Source organism: Pseudorasbora parva, chromosome 6 (assembly GCF_024679245.1).
Source record: "Pseudorasbora parva isolate DD20220531a chromosome 6, ASM2467924v1, whole genome shotgun sequence".
Lineage (NCBI taxonomy): Eukaryota > Metazoa > Chordata > Actinopteri > Cypriniformes > Gobionidae > Pseudorasbora > Pseudorasbora parva.
Genome location: NC_090177.1, coordinates 26,624,211 through 26,644,855, shown reverse-complemented (window position 1 = coordinate 26,644,855; position 20,645 = coordinate 26,624,211). Strand labels below are relative to the sequence as shown.

Sequence of the window (20,645 nt, the reverse complement as noted above, 5' to 3'; positions counted from 1 at the left end):
ATTGCAGAAGGCTTTTTCTATAACGAATTTATATGTGGTGAATGAAAGCCACCTAGACTGACTGTCTCATGACTGATTATAGTGTTTATGGTTGGCTGTTAAAGGGGGGGTGAAATGCTGTTTCATGCATACTGATCTTTTTACACTGTTAAAGACTTGGAATCCCATACTAAACATAGACAAAGTTTCAAAAGTTAAGGTGGACGTTTGATGGGAGTATTTCTTTGTCAAAAATACTACTTCCGGTTAGTCATAAGTTTCGGCAAGTTTTTTGAGATCATGCGTCCCCATTGACGTTAGTGGGGGCGGAATTTCCTTGTATGGGCCTTACGGACAATTCTACCGGAAGCGCGTGAGAGAGAGCGAGGGAGAGAGCGAAAGCAACAGCCTGCGCGTGAGAGAGAGCGAGGGAGAGAGCGAAAGCAACAGCCTACGCCCATCAAAGCGGGGCTTGTAGGATGCTGGACAGGTGACAATTACACATAGCACATAACAATGTCACCAAAAAAGTGGGTTTTTGGTTGCCAGACCAAGACAGTCCTGCACAGATTCGCCAAAAACCCCGCGTTAAGGCAACAGTGGATGTAATTTGCTTTTCCGGATCAGCAACTGAGTTGCGCGAATGTTTATATCTGTTCGCTGTTTCATAAACAAGGCCCAGCTCGACGCCGAATTTTCCCAATCGCCTAATGCTGAAGGATGGAGCAGTCCCAACGTTAGAAGGGTGAGTGAGACTGCTTTTAGTCACCTTACTGTCTAACGTTACACAAACCACGCGTAAACACACAAACACACGTGCACAACTGCACTTCCCACATGTACACCTTCAAAGACAAAAATACGACGATATAATTCAAGTATAAATATGTAAATAACACAAGCCGCTAAGCATATTATATAGTTAGTGTATAACTTGTAACTTACCACATACAGACGTCCTGCTCTAGTCGTTTTTGCTGCTGCTCCTGTTCAACTGCAGCCTCTGGGTCTGATTCCGGATCATAGATGTATGGCTGTATCCGATTAAAAGCCATATTTTTATTTTGAATAAAGTTTTTTTCCGCTGTTAGGGATGCACTCGACTCAACACACAGCGCGCTGCTGCACACGTCATTATTTAGCTCCGCTCACACGACACGCCCCCACCCGCTCGGCTTTTTTCGGAAAGACTCGGAACAGCGCATCTTTCTTATATAATTATTAAAAAAATAAAAACTTTTCGGAGATATGCAGGATGCAATGCTACTCTATAGGTACTCAAGATTGACATGACACTGACTGAAACTGAGTGTTTCACCCCCCCTTTAAACATTTTTGAAACGTAATTTCTGAATGGTGTAAGATATAGGCTATGCGATTCATTATGCGAGTCGGTTTTTTATTTATTTATTTTACGAAATGTTTAATAGAACCGATTCGCGGTATGATTCAGACTTGGTGTATCTGTAATACTTTGGCATCTATCACTATCAGTCATGTTGCGTCTAATAAACCTAACCTGTCCGCTCGCCTGTCGCATAAAAAAACATCTTTATATAGTTTTCAGTTTCGCGTTCAGGTTGTTGCCCAAGAGGCGAAATCATGACTGGTGTATTGTTATTATGAGTGGAAGGGGCTGAGTCACGTTACTTCCTGGTTTGTAGCGCCAGTGGTTGGAGGAACTGCGTGGCTGAAAAAAGAAACTGACACGTGGATCACTGGTTCACCATCAACACTTCAGGAATCAGGAAAAAGCAGAATTTCCTCCCGCTGCGTTGTAGCAGCTGTGAAAGCCGAAAGTGCGCTCATTTATGCCGATCGCTGGAGCGCAGTGGATGCGGCAGGGATGTTATAAGGAGATGCTTCCGCGAAGAAACTGGGATAGAAACATATTGTTTTCATTGCTTTGCTTTTTTGCCTGTCACGCTCGCAAAGACTGACCCGAGAGGACTTCAGAGCAGATAGGTACAAACGGATATATTTGTCGTTGAATGGCAATTCTACAAAAACATGGAAAGAACTCTTGTCCAGATTTGGCCAGTATTAAGGAAAATCCCGCAGAAAATATCGGACAAGCTGGATCACAGAAGAAGTGGGCAGAGTCGAGTCAGAACTGGACAAGGTGAGACCACCACCTCACCAAACTTTAATTGTATAAATAATGCTTATTAGTAGAATGCAAATAAGTGCATTTCTGTGATGATAATATAACAAGGTATATTACTGTATATAAAGCCAATTTATTCTAGGACACAAGTAACCATTTCAAATGCAACAAATTATGAGTAGTCATAATAAATATTATTGTAATGTCAGTTTTTCTTTATTTATTTCACATTTATTTTAAAAGTTTCATTTCGAATGGGAAAATACACACGAGTATGCATTAGTATTAACTTACATTTAAAGTTACAAAAACGCTTTTCATTGTTAGATTATGTTAATTAAATAATATTATCACATTTCAGTTTTCAGAAACTTGTATGTATTAGTAAATGTTGTAATAATAATGTTTTATACGTATTATTAATTATTAGTTCATTTTATCTAATGTTAACAAATGACCCTTATTGTAAAGTGTAAATGAATAATAATACTAATTATTATAATTCGGTTCTAAATCAGAAGATTAAAATGAACTTGTTAAACTTGGTGTTCAGGTCATCTTTTTAGTCAAAAGGTTGATAAACTAAGTGCGTCAGCATTAGTGGATCTGAACTAATTAACTTAGATTGGTACCTGCAAGTTAGAAATTGAATTTGTGTGCTTTGGCCTGTAACAACTTCTCATATGAATCTTGTTTGGTGTAAAGATAGGAAACCAGCTGTATTTCTGTCTCTAGGCCTGTAGCGAGGATATGGACGGTGGTGCTGTTGCTGGGCACATGTTTGCTGTACTGTGCCCGTGTTGCCATGCCTATCTGTGCAGTGAGCATGGCAGAGCGCTTCAGCTGGTCCAAGAGAGAGACGGGCATGGTGTTGGGCAGCTTCTTCTGGGGCTACTGCTTCACTCAGGTCCTTGGAGGCTACGTCAGTGACAGGTTAGAGCACACTGACTCCATTGTTTCTGTTAGATCGAAATTAAATGTGTTCTGAACATATTGGATCTTGAGTTCTAGGCTGTTAGATTTTTAAAGTTAATATTTGATAGAATGTAAATAAAGGTAACTATAGTTGGGCAACAGTCACTTAACAGTGGATCACTTAAAATTAGCATCAGCAGTCTATCAACAGAATAAATGAATGAATACTGCATTTATCAAGGAATCACTCATCACATAATACATAAAGGTAGACATTTTTAAGGTGTCAAAAAAGAGAAAGTGCTCAGTGCATGTATTGGTACATATTAGGTTAATGTGACACAATCTCTGGTTTAAGGGTGTGACTATTTTAAAACGTCATCCTATACCTTCTGTCGAAACTGCTTTAAATTTTTGTGTCTAACAGGTTTTGGGTGATATGCAAACAACTATGAAGACTATTTTTAATGCCTTCTGCTTATACGTTAAAATAATATTAAAGAACTTACTGCAAGAGTACATAATATGATGCACATTTAAACTGTGAGCTAAAATACAGTAATTTTACAAAATGTTCCAAGTCTAGTGGCCACCAGAGAGCCACAACCTGCCCAGAGATAAGACTGAACATAACGAAGTATGCGATGCAAATGAAGCTTACAATGAATCGCTTGTCTGCATTGGTCCCATGCTGCAGATCTAAGGACTGAAACAGCACTGCAAAGTTTTTAAAATACGGCATGGGATGTCTGTTTTGCTTTCGAAATATTTAAAAGTACATTTTCAATACAAAAACCCATCTGTGGATTTGATGTCCTATTCATAAATGCTTGTGTTTTTGTTTGCTTTGTTTGGTGTTTAGGGTGGGAGGAGAGAAAGTGATGCTGTTGTCAGCGGCAGCATGGGGGGCAATGACGGCCTTCACGCCGATCTTAGCCCATTTCTGCTCCCAGCCCATCGTCTCCATGACGGTCTGCCGCTTCCTCATGGGCCTGCTGCAGGGTGAGTGATCGTCCTAGAACGCAACGAACTTTGCATAACTATGCTGTCGTGCTTTGTGGATTGTGTACTATCGAGTATCTAAGGATATTGAAGTACAATAATAGTTGAAGTTTGGAGAAAGATACAAAACATTATTCAGCTGTTGTCAGTGTTTTTCTAAGTGGGGCTGTTGTTCACGGCAAACCGCAGCAGAGCTGTGCTGTTATTAGGGGGAACTTCGCTTGCTTAGTAAATGATTACAAATTGCTAAATGCCAACCACTATCATGCTCTGCCTTGAAAGTTAATCATGCTGACGATGTCATTGAACTGATGTTGTATTCTCTTGAAACTAGGGATTCCTTTGTCAGCATACACGCTCAGAAAAAAAGGTACAAAAGCTGTCACTGGGGTGGTTCCTTTTCACAAGGTGCACCTTTGTACCCGAGGATACATATTTGTAGGAACACAAGTGTACCTTTTAAAAAAGTTACTGCCCCAGTGACCGCTTTTGTTTTTTTCTGAGACTGTAGAGGGAGACGCAGTTTGGCTTTTTGTTTCAGACATTTTTAAGTTCGCTAAAAGTTATTAATGACATCACACTGTCCAGGCTTGTTATAAAGCAATACAAGGTGTGATCACAGACCATGTCAGAATTACCATAATTATGAGATACCGACTTGTAAAGAACTCATAATTATAACTTGTGAACTCTTTTGGTGTTAATACTGTTGCCATAGAAATGCATGATTCCAAGAACATGGGCGGCTACAATGAATATTGTCATCTTGTAAATTGCAACATGGCATGAAAGCAGCAAACAGATTAACATTATTATTCAGAATTATGAGAGCGGTACAAATCGTAAAATTACAATATTGCTTACCCATTATAAAATGGAATCTACAATACAGGATAATATACAAAGAGAATATTTCTAAAGTGTGAGGATGCTCAATATATAATTTATCAGTATATATAATAAGTTAATCTATTTACTAATTGTTTTTCTAATTAATTCTTTATTTATTACTACCACCACAGTGTGTTTGTTTTTGGTATAAGTTGGTATATTTGTTGGTTATTAGTCATAGCATGAAAACAATAGTAATCCACTTATGGCAACCCACAAATGAGTGTGTTTGTTTTCTTGGCACTCAGGTGTTCACTACCCGTCTCTGGCCAGTCTGTGCTCTCAGAAGGTGGTGGAGAGTGAGAGGGGTTTCCTCATGAGCACAGTAGGAAGCGGCTCATACCTGGGGTTAGTGTCTGATCTGTCTCTGTTTCATGTGGAAATGTAACCGATGTCTTTCACACTGAATGTGTGTAACTGCATGTGTGTGTAGGACTCTGGTGATCGGAGGTGTCGGCTCTCTCATGCTGGACTTGTACGGTTGGGAGAGTGTGTTCTACGTCTCTGGGCTTCTGTCTGTGCTCTGGGCGTACTGCATGTGGAAGTATCTGCTCAAAGGAGAAGGTATGTACAGGATACACGAGTCGTAAACATCTCTAGGTATCTCACATTTTGATTTTGATTGTGGTCTGATTGTTGCATGCTTCCATTTAAAGAGGATGGCGCGTCTGGCCAACAAAGTGGTAAAGGCAATGACGTGGTGTGCTGTGACCGGTATATCCCGGTTAGGGAAAAGGCCAAATAGAACAGTCAGATAATTAGGGGCAATGATAATATTAAGGGCCTGTGAAAGAGTTTTGAAAATATCTGACCAGTCCATTAGCATCGGGCAAGACCAAAACATGTGAAGATGATCAGCTGGGGATTGTCTGCATCGGTTACAGGCATCAGTTCTCTTAGGAAATATTTAGCCAACTTGGCATTAGTGAAATGGGCTCTGTGAAGCACTTTACATTGTATTAGGGCATGTCTGGGGCAAATAGATGAAGAATGAACTAAGCCAAGTATGTTTTTTCCACTGGTCCTAAGAAATGTCCGTGCCCAAGTCCTGCTTCCAGGTTTGTTTAAGGGAATCAAGCGAAAATGAGGTTAGGGACATTACTCTACCATAGATTGTAGATATCCGTTTTTGACCAGGGTCAAGGCTGAGGAGTAAATCAAGTTCTGATTCGGGTGGCCTGTTGGGGTAATGAGGAAACCAAGGAACATTTCTGTGGAAACTATACAATTTATTTATTTATTTTCATTAATTTTTCTTATTTATAAATATGTATATATATTTTTTAGGATTCTTTGATGAATATCTTTTGTAACATTAAAATTAAATATCTTTATTGTCACTTTTGATAATTGTATTGTATCCTTTCTTAACCTTTGATGGTAGTTTACTTTGTAACGATTCCATATTTGTGTTGCTGTACTAAAATATGTAAAATATTCGGCTGCCACAATTGGCCAGTCAGAATCAATAATTCTAGAGAACTGTGTAGCAAGGAAATTTGGTAATTGTTTTCCTTTATGCTGTTCATGCCATTTTTGGTTATATACATGTATGTGTGTATGTGTATTATATAATTTTTATTTTATTTTATATGTTGATGTTAATTAAGTACTTTAAGTGTCTCTCTCTATCAGACACTGTAGCAGTGCTGTTATTCTGTTCAACTGTTTAAAGGCATATTGTGCTTGTGTTTGTCAGGTCCCATCATCACACTGGAGTCTCTGGGCAGCGCTGGAACCCAGTCCAAACTGTCCAAGAGAAACTGGCTGCGTCTCTTCAGACAGCCAGCTGTGTGGTGAGATTAGCACCTGAATACTGTGTGTGTGTGTGTGTGTGTGTGTGTGTGTGTGTGTGTGTGTGTAAGAGAGCGTGGAGGCTGAACAAAGGGTCTTTACTGAGCTCCCATAAAGGCCTGATTCACATCCGCTCCATGTCTGTCTATATATAGAGCACTCAGAAACACAGTAACAGTTCTCTGTCCCGTCAGCCAAACATGGCTGAGCGATTCTGACTGCACACTGTTTTTTGTGATTTTATTTTTTAAATTATAAATTGTATAAGGAAAAGTAGATAGTAATTATAAAAGATTTTAAAAATTCTGCATTACTGCCCAACTGTACTTTTATACATGTAATCATGGGCGTAGATTACGCGGGGGACGCGGGGGACGTGTCCCCCTCACTTTTAATAAAATGTATTTTCGTCCCCCGCACTTTTACTGGGTCTCACCGATCCTAGTCGACCCGCTCCGAGCGGGATTCGAACCAGCGTTACCCTGCGCGGGGGCGGGCAAGGGACGCTAACGACAGCCTTCTCTAAACTCGGGTTGATAGCGCGCTTCTTGAGGTCAGGGGCAAGTGTATTTACATAGAAACCAATGTGAATACATCAAGATTTAAACTCAGAGACAAAAAATTATCTATGCATGACCTGTAATTTTTTCCGAATCTTAATATGAGGAGGGCGCTCTCACAGAAAGTCCAAAAGTGGATTCGTAATACCCTGTCAAGCTGGAGCTGCAGCTGAAGGAAAACAATCGTTATGAGTGATGAAACGTGACGACGACAATCAGACGATTGCGACAATATATGCTTTATGTGTGTTTTTTAAGTCATCTCAATGTAGGCTATTTATTGACAATAAAGTAGGCTATCATATGAATAATGCAGCTTTTTTAATGTTTAGTATTCTGCTCACCACGGCTGCATTTATGTAATCGAAAATAGTTAAAACAGTAATATTTTGAACATTATTACTAATTAAAACCGCTTTTTTTCCCTATGTGAATATATAGTAATTTATTACTGTGATCAAAGCTGTATTTATCATCATTACTCCAGTCTTCAGTGCCACATGATCCTTCACTAATCATTCTCAGATGAGGATTTCATAATCAAGAAACATTTATGATTATTATCTGTGTTGAAAACATTTCCCAAAATGTTGTGGAAACCATGATAGCCTACATGTTATTTTTCAGGATTCTTTAATGAATAGAAAGTTCAATGGACAGCATTTATTTGCATTTATTAAATAAATTATCTAATTTGTAATATTAAAAATATCACTTGTGATCAATTTAATGCATGTCTGATCAATAAAAGTATTAATTTCTCTCTTTTTTAATTTTACCACAAATGTTTAGAAAATTAAGCATCACCATGAGCAGCACAACTGATAATAATCCTAAATGTGTGTTGATCATCAGATCCTCATATGGGAATGATTAGTGAAGGATCACTGAAGACTGGAGTAATGATGATAAATTCAGCTTTGATCACAGGAATAAATTACATTTTACTATATATTCACATAGAGAACAGATGAGTTACATCAGAATATATATATATATATATATATATATATATATATATATATATATATATATATATATATATATTACATTGCATAAAATCTATGGAGTCTTAATGCAGAAGTGTTTGTAGTATATACACCAATCATAAAATTGGCAAAAAAAATAGGAGAATAGGAGAATAATATTATAGATATTAATTATTGATTATTGTTCACCATTCTATTTGATATCTTGCCCAATTAAAAGCAAGAGATGCGATAAATTATATTGGTCCAAAAAAAAAAAAAAAAAAAAAAATGGTAATACGACATTTCTGTCCCCCTCACTTCTGAAAAGATGGCTACGCCCCTGCATGTAATGACATGTATAAAATTCTAAACATATTTGTCATTTATTATGAATATTACTTTATAATATAAATATTACTACTTATTTATCTTTTTAAAACTTTTTGAATGAGGAAAAAATGACTGAGTGCACCTTCAGTGTCTTTTTTCTGACAGGCTGCATTAGTGTAATTCATTCTTTTTTTTCCAGCGCTGTCATTATTACACACTTGTGCACCGCCAGCACCTTCTTCACACTGCTGTCATGGCTGCCAACATTTTTCAAGGACACCTTCCCTGATGCCAAGGTAAAATGAACTGCGCTCTTTTAGACAGTGTGTGAGAACATGATCTGTGCCAAAGCAAAAGAATATCAGTCTGCATACTGGGAGTTCTCTCCTCCAATGTGGGAACAACAATCTCCAGTAATTCATTTCTGAGAGAGATGTTAGTACGGTGCTGTTCTGGTGGAACTCCAGCAGAGGGCTCCTCAAAAACTGTATATCTACATGCGTTGGACTGACGTATTGTTCATTGTGTGTCTCTGTCTGTGTGTTTAATTGTATGTCTGCATGTGTGTGTTTCCTCAGGGTTGGGTGTTTAACGTGATCCCATGGTTTGTGGCCATCCCCTCTTCCCTATTTAGTGGATGCCTGTCAGACCATCTAATCAGTCAGGGTATGAAACGCATACTACACCGATGCATTGTAAGATACATGCTCACATTTGTTCCTCAAATCAATGTCTTTTTGGTAGACATGAGAGATGCAATTAAATAGTCCATGATTTTTTTTCTTTAGCGCCAACGGCTGTGCTCTGTAATCATTGTTGTATCGTGACTTTGCTCTTTCCCACCAATGTCACGTGTCTGTTTGAGTTTTACGGTGTTGTATATGTCAAGTCTACACAACTGTAATTGTCTTATAAAATCTGTTAAATGTTCCTCACCTGACACATTCAAACGGTCGCCCCTTTCTTTGTCTCTTAAAGGTTTTGATACGGCATCAGTGAGAAAACTCATGCAGGTACATTTGAAATATACACCCTCTCAAATTAAACATTTATGTTGAAAACAGTTGTTCTGCTTAATATATACATTTTTGTAGAAACTGATATATTTTTTTACGGTCCTTTGATGAATAGAAAGTTCAAAAGAAAAACATTTATTTGAAATATGTCTTTTCTAAAATCATAAATGTTTTTACTGTCACTTATGATCAGTTTAATGTCCTTTTGAGATGTAGTATAATAGATAACAGTGCATTGATCTGTGTGTTTTTCAGTTCTTCTCTATGGGGGTGTCCAGTGTGTTTACTCTGTTCCTGTGCGGGACCAATACCTTCCCCGCAGCTGTGGCTTTCGTGTCTGCTACTATGGGCCTCACCACATTCAGCCACAGGTAATGCCACGCCACGCACTGCTTACACATACATTGAAACAAAAAAAAATGTAGATTTTGGCACTGGAAAACGCAAAGTTGTGGGTTTGAGTCCCAGGAAATGCAAACATTAATGAAAAGTATGTGCCATATGCATGAATGTAAATGTGAACATACAAGTCTCTCTTTCTGTATAGTGGGGTTTCAGTGAATGTTCAAGATCTCGCTCCATCCTGTGCTGGTGCTCTGTTTGGTAAGTATCATTATCTCTGCTTTAACGCAAACTATGATTGCACACTTAAAGGGTTAGTTCACCCAAAAATGAAATTTCTTTCATTAATGGCTCACCCTAATGTCGTTCCACACCCGTTCATCTTCAGAACACAGTTTAAGATATTTTATATTTAGTCCGAGAGCGTATGCAAATGTATGCACACTATACTGTCCATGTCCAGAATGGGGATAAAAACATCGTCAAAGTAGTCCATATGTGACATCAGTGGGTTAATTAGAATCTCTTGAAGCATCAAAAATATATTTTGGTTCAAAAATGACAAAAACAACGACTTTATTCAGCATTGTCTTCCGTGTTTGTTTTCAATCCTCAAATAAAGATTAAAACGGTTGTGAATCAGCGTATTGATTCATGATTAGAGCATGGCGGAGGATTTATTGCGCATCTGAAGGGACAGACTTCCTCATTTCAACGTGATTTCAATAAGTTACCGCTGTTTGAAAGCGGCTCCCTGAGGCATGAGAATTTCTCCCAATATTAAAGCTATCTAGTTCAGTTGTAACCATCTCTTAGCTCTGTATCTGTATGCTTGAATAAAAAAATGTCTAAATTTGCACTTTGAATATCGAGTACTTTGATTATGGTTGTTGTTTGCACTTAATATCTATGAACAATTTGTAGAAAAAAGTTCAGTTAGGTCAAATCAAGCCTGCAGTCTCCCTCTCATTTACTGAAGCTTTCGCGCCTCGATCGCCCCCCGGTGACCGGTCCCAGTATAGCCGCCCCTCTGTGTTTTCTAATGGACGTGAGGCAAACTAAATAATAAAATTACACTTCAAAAATTGTCCCCCAAAGTTAGTTTATGTCACTGAAGGCAGTTATCATCACGATGATTTCATTTCAGGTGTTCGTTTTAAAAATGAGTTTAGTTTGAGTTAGTTATTTGATGCTATAAAAACGGGGGGTGTGACGTCATGATTGACAGCTGAGACTGACGTCTTCTCTGAGTGAAGTTGTCACTGAGGCACTAACGGACTTTTTTCGAAATTTTTGGGAGCAGATTAGAGCTTTAGCTTTAATTTCTACATTTCCATAACTGTTTATTTCACACCAACATAATTAATTGTTCTGCATCTGCGAGAGTGTGGGCGGGCTTTTGATATTGCGACTGTACCTCCTGCTCTACTTCCTGCGCTCTACTGCGCAACTCCGGTCCCGAAATCGCTACTGCGCAGACTCGGTCCCAAGATGTCCGCGCCGTGCAAGGCCGCCTGAAAGCTTCAAATATGGCAAGCGGAAACGGATGATGTCGAGTCGTCCATATTTTTTTACGGTCTATGGGTCAAATGAAGTAGCCTATTTTTATAGGCTACTGTTGTCTTACTGTAGGCCTATATGATAATTCATATTAAGAAAGTAGAAATGAAATCACATTCATTACAAGATGATTAGTTCAAACATTTCAAATGCACCTGCAAACAATTTTTAATTTCTAGTCATGTATTTCATCATTGTGGATTTCTAAACACTATGTAAAACTGTACTAATGGAGTTTTTATTAATATTTTAAATTAGTTTTTTATATTTTCCTTTTCAATTTTAGTTAAAGTGTTAGTAATTGTCTATGCCATTTTTGTTGTCTATATCGTTTTTGCTCATGTTTTAGTTATTTAATACTTGAGCTTAAATCCGGGAACACACTACACGACTGTCAGCTAGATTATGAATATAATTTGGTCGGGATGATCATGACCAAACAAACTGGGTCTGTTCCACTTGTGCCTAATTGGTGTTTGCAGTGTGTGGTGTATAAATATTCTAGTCTCAGAATTTAAGAACCAGCTGTCATCCTCACAAAGATTTTTCTAAACATGTTTAATATTTGCGACTATGATGTGAAAATGCATTCCCTGTCAAACATCTTCATCTTATTTTAATGTTTATTTTATATTATTTCATAAGTTGATTTTGCAATTAATTGTTTTTATTAATTTTGTTCTGCAGACAAAAAAAGTAAAGTTTAAAAGTAAAAAACAAAATGTTTTTTTTTTTTAATCTGCATTCTAGTTAACAGAAAAATAACTTATTTAGGCTTTATAACGCCGCTTGATTCTGAATATTAATTTATATAGTCTAACAAAAACAAATCACATTTGTAAATAAAATAATTTCATATTTAATTACATATAGTTGAGAAAATATGATGAGGAAAAACAGAGTCAAAAAATCTCTGCGGCTCTTCTTTCGGAGTTTCCAGTGTTGAAAATCCTGTTAAATAGAATATTTGGAGCAGTGTACATTTACTGTATGTAGAATGTAAATTAAGATATACAAATAACATTTTGAGTCTCGAATTTTTGCTCGGAATGAAACTGTTTTTAATTCCTGATTTGAGAATAATAAATACGAAATGTGACTCAGGTGATTAATAGAATTATTTAAAAGAAAAGGGGAAAAAACAGGACTGTATGGAAAAAATATTTTATTCAAAATGAATTTATCGATCTTACAATCACCGTAAGAATATCTACCATCACCATGAACATAACATTTAGATTCAATTCCATTTTCTTCAACAGTTGTCCCCACCAAATTACTTTCAAACATAAATTCGATAGGAACTTAGTGGAAATTATTAGCAGCACCCAACATAGCAGGATGTTACGTTTAACATTTCATAAATGAAACCAGCAATGTTGTCTGCATGGTTTTTCCTGCACCAATTGCACTGCAAATAAGTGGCGGCAGCTGCCTGTTGACATCCGTGTGTACAGTTAGGCTGTTGTGTAGTGGACTGAGTCAGTCATGGGTTTGTGCTCCTCTCTGTCTGTCAAAGACTAGAATACTAGTGGAATCCACTCTAGTGAGTCTTGAAGTGTGTCGAGTTCAGTCTTAGAATGTTTCAGCTAGTCGTTAAGTACATGTACATCTTAAAACAAAATAAAATGACAAATGTTACCTAACTAACTAACTAATCAATTTTAAAAATGTTTAATTATTGTACGTAAGAAAATGTTTTCTAATAGTTTTAATTAACCGTAACCAACCCTGATTCAAACAATATTTTTATAGGGTGCCATTGTTATAAATGCGTTGTGGACTATCATTATATTTTTAATTCTTAATGTGAGCAGATTTATTGTAATTTTAAAATGAGCAATAGAGGGTATGCCTTGAGATCACTTTCCCGCTGGAACACGCCCCCTCAGCCGGCTGCATGACTGAATTTAATAAGGAAAACTCTAAAAATGCGAGTTAAACAAACGATTATCTAAACTAAAGGTTAGACTCGATATAAGTGTTCCTTATGAATTACCAGAGATCCAGTGATCCATGGATATTGACATGCAGCCAGGAATCGTGTTTCTTGACATATGTGCCTGATTATTAATGCCGGGGAAATGCATGAAGCAAATTTGCCTTTGAAACCTTTATATAAATACAATATAGTTAGGTCTAAATCCAGGTGATCGCTTGTATCAATTTTAATGTCATATCGTCCAGCCCTAAAACTTCTTTCAGTGTCTGTTTAAAAACATCATATAATGCAGAATATAAAATGTTCAATATTTAATTGACGAGTTGTCAATTCAATATGTAACAAAACAATACAGAGGGTACGATTTACACATAATAACTGCGAATCCACTTTTCGCTGCCTGGAGTCCAGTTGTTTCTGTGGATTACAGCGATCCATTTGCTTCTGTAGCTTTCGGCAATCTGTAATAATATACAACATTTCTTGTCAAATCTATTTATACTGTCAATCTCAAAGCTCTTTCCCATTTATAGATGTGTTTTTTTTAGCGGTATTCACACTGAAATACTACCACTCATTTTTTTGCCACTCCTCATCGGCTGATGATGTCACGTGCATACCCGCTATAGGATTATCTTCTATTTAAACACAGTACAGTGAATATTATAAGTGTCTCATTATTATATGTCTTTTCTGAATCTGTAATATGTTTATATTTCTTATAGGGGTGATGAATACCTGTGGGGCTTTTACAGGTAAGAACATACCTTTTTACATTTTAAATGTAATTTTAATCACTTCAAATCAAATGAAATAACAGGGACAGATTTTTTTTTTTACAGGTATATTGTTAGTATGCTGTACGTGTTAATGCTGTTGTGTGTGTGTGTGTTTGTGTCTTTGTTAGGGGTCATCATGGTGTATTTCTCAGGGTATCTGATCGAGGCTAGTGGTTCCTGGGCGTCAGTTTTCGGCCTCATCACTTTAGTGAATCTGCTGGGTTTAGCCACGTTTTTAAGCTTCGCAGAAGCTCGCAGAGTGGACATAGATCTATCGAAAGGCCGTTACCACAACATCCACATCTGAGAGCATGGGGGACTGGAGCAGAGCTACACCATCCGGATATGGAGCTTACGGATCGGCTACGTTTTCTGTATGAGGGATGGGGAAGGAAATGACTGGCTCAGAGAAGGAGGAACACACTTCATACTGAGGCTCCTGAGCATCTCCAACAGCTTTCCCTACATTCTCTTCTGCCAAAGAAATGCCAAAGAGATAGCAAAATGGTTTCTGAAGAGCCATAGTGAAGAAACCAGTGACTGTTGACCATTTTGCTATCTGTTTGGCATTTCTTTGGCAGAAGAGAATGTAGGGAAAGCTTTTGGAGATGCTCAATAGATCTGTTATAGATCACCAGGAGCCGCAGTATGAAGAGTGTTACTAATTATATTTTCAAGGTCCATGCGTTCATTAATTTCTGTTTTATCCTGTAGCACTTGTGCTGGTTTATAGTTGCAGTCGGATTATTATCATCATTACTGTGACCAAAGCAGTTGAGAAACCTGCAGTACACTGTCTGTTTAATCAGATGAAGGCCAAAAGCTAGAGTTGAGTTTGAGAGTCTGAAAGTTACCTCATCTCAGACATCTGTTTCTTCCACAAGGTAGGAGCTGTTGAAAGAGCTTACTGTTTTTTTTTTTTTTTTTGTTACTGTAGAATTGGAATTTGTCCCAGTTGAAAGAAAGTTACTGTCATTAATGCTTTGTTAAACGTTGGTTAAACAAGTTTAGCTGGCTGATTCCTTTAAGCATTTCCTTTCTCTCAGTTTCTGATATTTAAAGGCAGTTTCTGTTTCAGCCTTTGAAACAAACTGTTAGTTTCATTTGTCTTTGATTGATTTAATTATTCAGGACCTTTTCTCGGTGGGCCATTTGTTTGGACCAAGAAGTTGCACAATGAAATGAATGTATTATGGTGATAAGCTTTGTTATGCAGAGACAAGATCTTGAATTTAACAATTTGACCAAAACCTATTTCAATTCAAGTTATACAACTTGAATATTTAGCCTGTAAGTGCTTTTTATTATTATTTTTTTTTTTTACGTTCAATTATGCAGAAAGAGTCACAAAAGTATCTTGTCTCATATCTTGTGCTGTAAATCTACCATTCCCCATTTGTCACTACTTTGAGGAGTGAAATAAATGTTACTGTAAGTTACTTTAAAAAACTGAAGGAAAACCAGTTCCTAGGAAGGCTTAGCTGTGTTTATTTCAATGTGCATTAAAATATGCGATACATTTCTGCTGTTATTGCAGGCCTACTGCTAGGAAAGATCATGACAGATTTGCTAAGAAGCACTTGAATTATTATATAACTTCTCTGCAACGGACTCAAAGAAATTACCCTTTTTCCCCATAACAAAATCATAAGTAAAATGATTTTCACACACACACATTTAAAATAAAAAAAATAAAAAATACATAGATTAGATACCACTGTATGTATAATCTATACAGTTGACAATATTTCAGAATTATTTTATATTTATTGATTTACATTTGATTTAGAGGTTAGATTAAAAATGATTATAGGATTATCGCTTTCCTTATACACATTGTATGTTTTCTCTGGTTCCTTTCCCCTCATGTTTTCTTGTTCTGGCGGATGCAGCTTTAAGGAAATGGCATCTCACATATTGTTTTGTTCCATTTAATAATGTTTCATTTGATATATATATATATATATATATATATATATAATATAATGTGTTACTGTTTTACAATAGACTGTTCTGCATAACTGGATTATGATTGTGGGGCTTGTTTCATCATCACAGCTGACAATAACCTGCATTAGTGCATATTTATTACGCTTGCGTCATTCCTTATGAAACTTATCTCACTCAAACTATAGATGAGCTGTGAATTAATGCAATGTCACATACCATCCTGAGCTGTGGATGACAGATTTTGCTGAAAAAGTAATTACAGCATTCTTATTTTAGAGACAATTGTCACATGAAAAAGAAATGTAAAACCATGTAAATGCAGTATTCTGTATTTGTAAGCATATTTTGTTGAAATATAAAACTATATTTTATCAAGGGAAATATGTTTTGTGTATTAATTTACTCAGGACCCCACCACCAGGGGGCAGCAAAGTCCAGAACATAGCGTAGTTTGGAGGCCTTGCCTCAGAGGTTTACAGTCAGCTAACTTTCTGGCACAAACATTTAAATGCTGAAAAGAGGCCTTTATGCGTGCAACTGAAAGTGCGAGGGCGGGCATATGCGTGCATTTAACTGAAGTGTCATGGCTAACACCTCCTGACTGTAGCATCATTACACCTCAATGTCCAGTCAAACTTCACTAGCTGTGTCCACCCAACAACTTCCACAGAGGTTCTTTAGTGTAACGTTATTTCAGTTCCGATAATATTAACAGACACTTTCGTGAAGCTCAACATTCCGAGTAGTCTAAAATATGCCTGCAAGTAGTACTGGAAATGCTAGCGCGCTAATTAATCATATAGAGCCATATTGCAACAACTAGTTGTTCACACTGTTGTCGTAATTCCAGAGCTATATCAGCACGGATGGACATGCAGGTCTTCCTCTGCTTCTGTCGCTAGATATATGGGGTGGCACCATATGGCAGGTCGCTGCGTGCCATGCTGGTGAGTTGGCAATGTGTGCGTGTGCCAGGCATCCGTCACCCCTCTCACGGGACTCTCTCAGGTTACCATAGAGACAGATGGCGATGCCGCTTACTATGGCGTTCGGAAGGGGGGTGAGATCAGGGCCTGGGGCAAAGTGGGCGACACTGTGTCACACACCTGAAGATGAGAGGTGATTCACGTACTGAAGAAGGTTCAAGAGAACATGTATGTGTGGCTTATTTTGTTAGGTAGTTTATTTAAAATCTAACGTATAGTTTTCAGTAGCTACAAGATAACGTGTACGTGGAATGTGTGATTCAGTAGGCTATTCACAGCGCCTGATTGTTTAGTATCTGAAATTATATTTAGTTTTAGATACTTCACTCATTTTGATATCTGTAAAAACGTGTGAAAGAAAGACTTTAACTCTATGAGCACTACGGAGAATAACATCCTCAGGCTCTGAGTCTGATCCGGTTTATGTCCAAACTGTTTGAGTGACAGGTGACAATATCCAGATCTCTGGTGATGTGCGGATGCCCTGTCTGTGTGTGTACATGTGGACAATAGTTTTCAGTGATAGGCTACTTCTGACATTTTACAGATGCAGTTTTATTGTTTTAGGCTACCTAGTCCCAAGCTGGGATGGTGTTTTAAAAGATGAAAATAGAAAAAATATAAATTAAGTTTTAAGAATATAGAATAGGCCTACTTGAAACAAAACATGATTTAAATACATATCAATATATGTTACTTGGTTGATGTTATTTAATCGTGCTATCATTTCCACAATGACACACAAAAAAAGATTTGTATTTGTTTTTCGAAAGTTAACAAATTGTTTACCAAGAAAACAGCAGTTTCAGTGAAGTGCTTGAGATGAAATCTGAGATGGGTTTGTGACAAAAAGTAAAGTTAATATAAAAAAGTTAAGTAAAAATGTGTAAGATCATTTCTAAATGATGACATACTAAGGGATAAATTCAATATGAGATAAGTTGTAATTATGAGGAAAAAGTCAAAATTGTGTGTGTGTGTGTGTGTGTGTGGGGGGGGGGGGTATTGATTTTCAACTAAGTTGAAATATGATCTAGAATGGGAATTTATAAAATAAAGTCATAATTAATAAATAAAGGCTCAGTTACACAAACATTACTGTGTGTGTATCTTGAGAAAACAATGACACTAATATATATAGTTCCTTTCAGTTAAAACGGCTCAAACATGCATTTTAGTCTGGGATAGGTTTAAGTGAAACCTATCCGTGAAACCAGGGGATAAAGTTTTAAGTATGAGATAAAAATGTGACTTTTTAATCTCATCATTTAGAATTTTCATCTCATAATTACAATTTACCAAGTATTTTCTTATGTGGTGGAAATAGGCTTCCATATAAATATAATTTGTGACCAGCGTATATTTAATGTGCATCATTTCCATTCCAGCTACGATTGTCAAATTATGCAAAAATATATTATTTAATTGTGTATATTTCACATACATAAAATACTAGCTATGAAATCAGCAAACTGAAATAGAGGATGCAGCCATTTTATTCCAAAAAATATTATTTTCCTTGCGTCATTTCCACCACAGAGTGCTTAAGAGATGTGCTGGAAGTGATCACGCGGTTTAGAAGAAAAAAAATTCAACTATTCTCCAGTGTACTGGCTGTAATGTATGTGGCTTTTATTTTGCATGTGTTCACATATATATGAACACATCCATCAGCTTTCAATCTGCATGCCATAACAATCCATTCTTATACTTATCATTTGCAAGCATGAATAAAAGCTTTTTGTGATAAATTAGGGTGTTACAAAATGTTTAACAAAGACCTTTAAATGTTATCTAACGTTAACATATAAAATACAATCTTCATTTATTCTATTGCTAATCCTTTAAACAACATAAAAGGTAGGGCACTGTATGTTTTTGGGATATTATTGAATTTAACACAGCTGGTCATGACATGCCATAATATCACAGCTTTTACATATCTTAAGGATCGTGGCAAAGCTCTTAATTAACTCATGCGGGAAGTGACAGAGGAACAGCCCACCGTGCATTATTGGTTTTCGTCGTAATGGAGGAGTAAAGAGCCTGTCAGAGGGCCGAGAGATGCGCCTGAGTGAAATAGCGCTGTTAATTACTAATTAACTTCAAGCTAATGACAATGTCACTGTGTCGTCGTCTCAACGAATGTCCTCTCCTTATAAAGCCCCCCTACTTAGACCTGATCTGCATGCTAATCAGTCTCCACAATAAAAAAATATTTATATTATATATTTCAAACATTTTACTGCATTTTCAAATGGGACTACTTTAAATAATTTAATGGAGTATTTAGTGAACAACGTAATACAACTTTTTTGAGGCTGCTTGGAAATATAGTCAACTACAAAAAAAGAATGAATAAATAAATAAACACAAACAAAGATATTCAATGACCACAAGAAAGCTCCAAGCTTCATCTCTCTCTTTCTCTTCTGTTAAAAGCTGAGCCCTGTGGCTATAAACTCTCCCTCTACTAACGAAATTACCCCTCACTTTGTTTAGCGTTCCCTGTGGAGCGACTCTAGTGTTGCTGATCGCCAATCATTTCCTCCGGCTCACATCTCACACAAACACACACGCGTGTCCAGATATGTTGATTTCTGTCAATTAACTCAGTCAGCTGTTGGTGTCCTGGTAAGCATATGGCCAGCGTTACACACACTGTCCTGTAGTTCTGAGCAGAGAGGGACACTGTTTTAATGGAGCCCTCCGGGACAGGAGCTCACACCTGCGCTCATGCCGTGCTAAGGAAAGCACCCATATAAATTGATAAGAGGTGTTGAAAGAACTTCTCATTACACCTCACTGAAATCAATGATTGTCCCAATATACTGTAATTTCACAAATGCCGCCTCTGTAGATACACTAGCAGAGTTGTTTGGTGATGCAGAGAATGAAAATTAGGCAATTAAATACTTATTGTTGGCTTAAAACAGTAGAGACAATGGGAGAATCAGTAGACATACAGTATTGTTCAAAATAATAGCAGTACAATGTGACTAACCAGAATAATCAAGGTTTTTCGTATATTTTTTTATTGCTACGTGGCAAACAAGTTACCAGTAGGTTCAGTAGATTCTCAGAAAACAAATGAGACCCAGCATTCATGATATGCACGCTCTTAAGGCTGTGCAATTGGGCAATTAGTTGAATTAGTTGAAAGGGGTGTGTTCAAAAAAATAGCAGTGTGGCATTCAATCACTGAGGTCATCAATTTTGTGAAGAAACAGGTGTGAATCAGGTGGCCCCTATTTAAGGATGAAGCCAACACTTGTTGAACATGCATTTGAAAGCGGAGGAAAATGGGTCGTTCAAGACATTGTTCAGAAGAACAGCGTACTTTGATTAAAAAGTTGATTAGAGAGGGGAAAACCTATAAAGAGGTGCAAAAAATGATAGGCTGTTCAGCTAAAATGATCTCCAATGCCTTAAAATGGAGAGCAAAACCAGAGAGACGTGGAAGAAAACGGAAGACAACCATCAAAATGGATAGAAGAATAACCAGAATGGCAAAGGCTCAG

At 37.1% G+C, this 20,645-nt stretch overlaps 1 protein-coding gene and 1 long non-coding RNA gene across 3 annotated transcripts in view; one reads left to right on the top strand and one right to left on the bottom strand.

The window, feature by feature from the left end:
• Window positions 1-1,626: 1,626 nt before the first annotated feature.
• Window positions 1,627-16,519, top strand: slc17a9b (solute carrier family 17 member 9b). The gene is made up of 13 exons (XM_067446509.1): window positions 1,627-2,101; window positions 2,822-3,019; window positions 3,864-4,003; window positions 5,143-5,242; window positions 5,328-5,458; window positions 6,594-6,690; window positions 8,749-8,845; window positions 9,128-9,215; window positions 9,528-9,562; window positions 9,821-9,936; window positions 10,113-10,168; window positions 14,135-14,164; window positions 14,317-16,519. Exons 1-13 carry the CDS (start codon window positions 1,971-1,973, stop codon window positions 14,493-14,495), a joined length of 1,398 nt encoding a protein of 465 aa, XP_067302610.1. The 5' UTR covers window positions 1,627-1,970; the 3' UTR covers window positions 14,496-16,519.
• Window positions 11,698-20,645, bottom strand: part of LOC137078812 (uncharacterized) — a 172,462-nt gene continuing 163,514 nt past the window's right edge. For both annotated transcript variants that reach the window (XR_010905350.1, XR_010905348.1), the window contains one exon: window positions 11,698-13,870. This is a non-coding gene — a long non-coding RNA (uncharacterized lncRNA). The remainder of the gene's footprint in view (window positions 13,871-20,645) is intronic.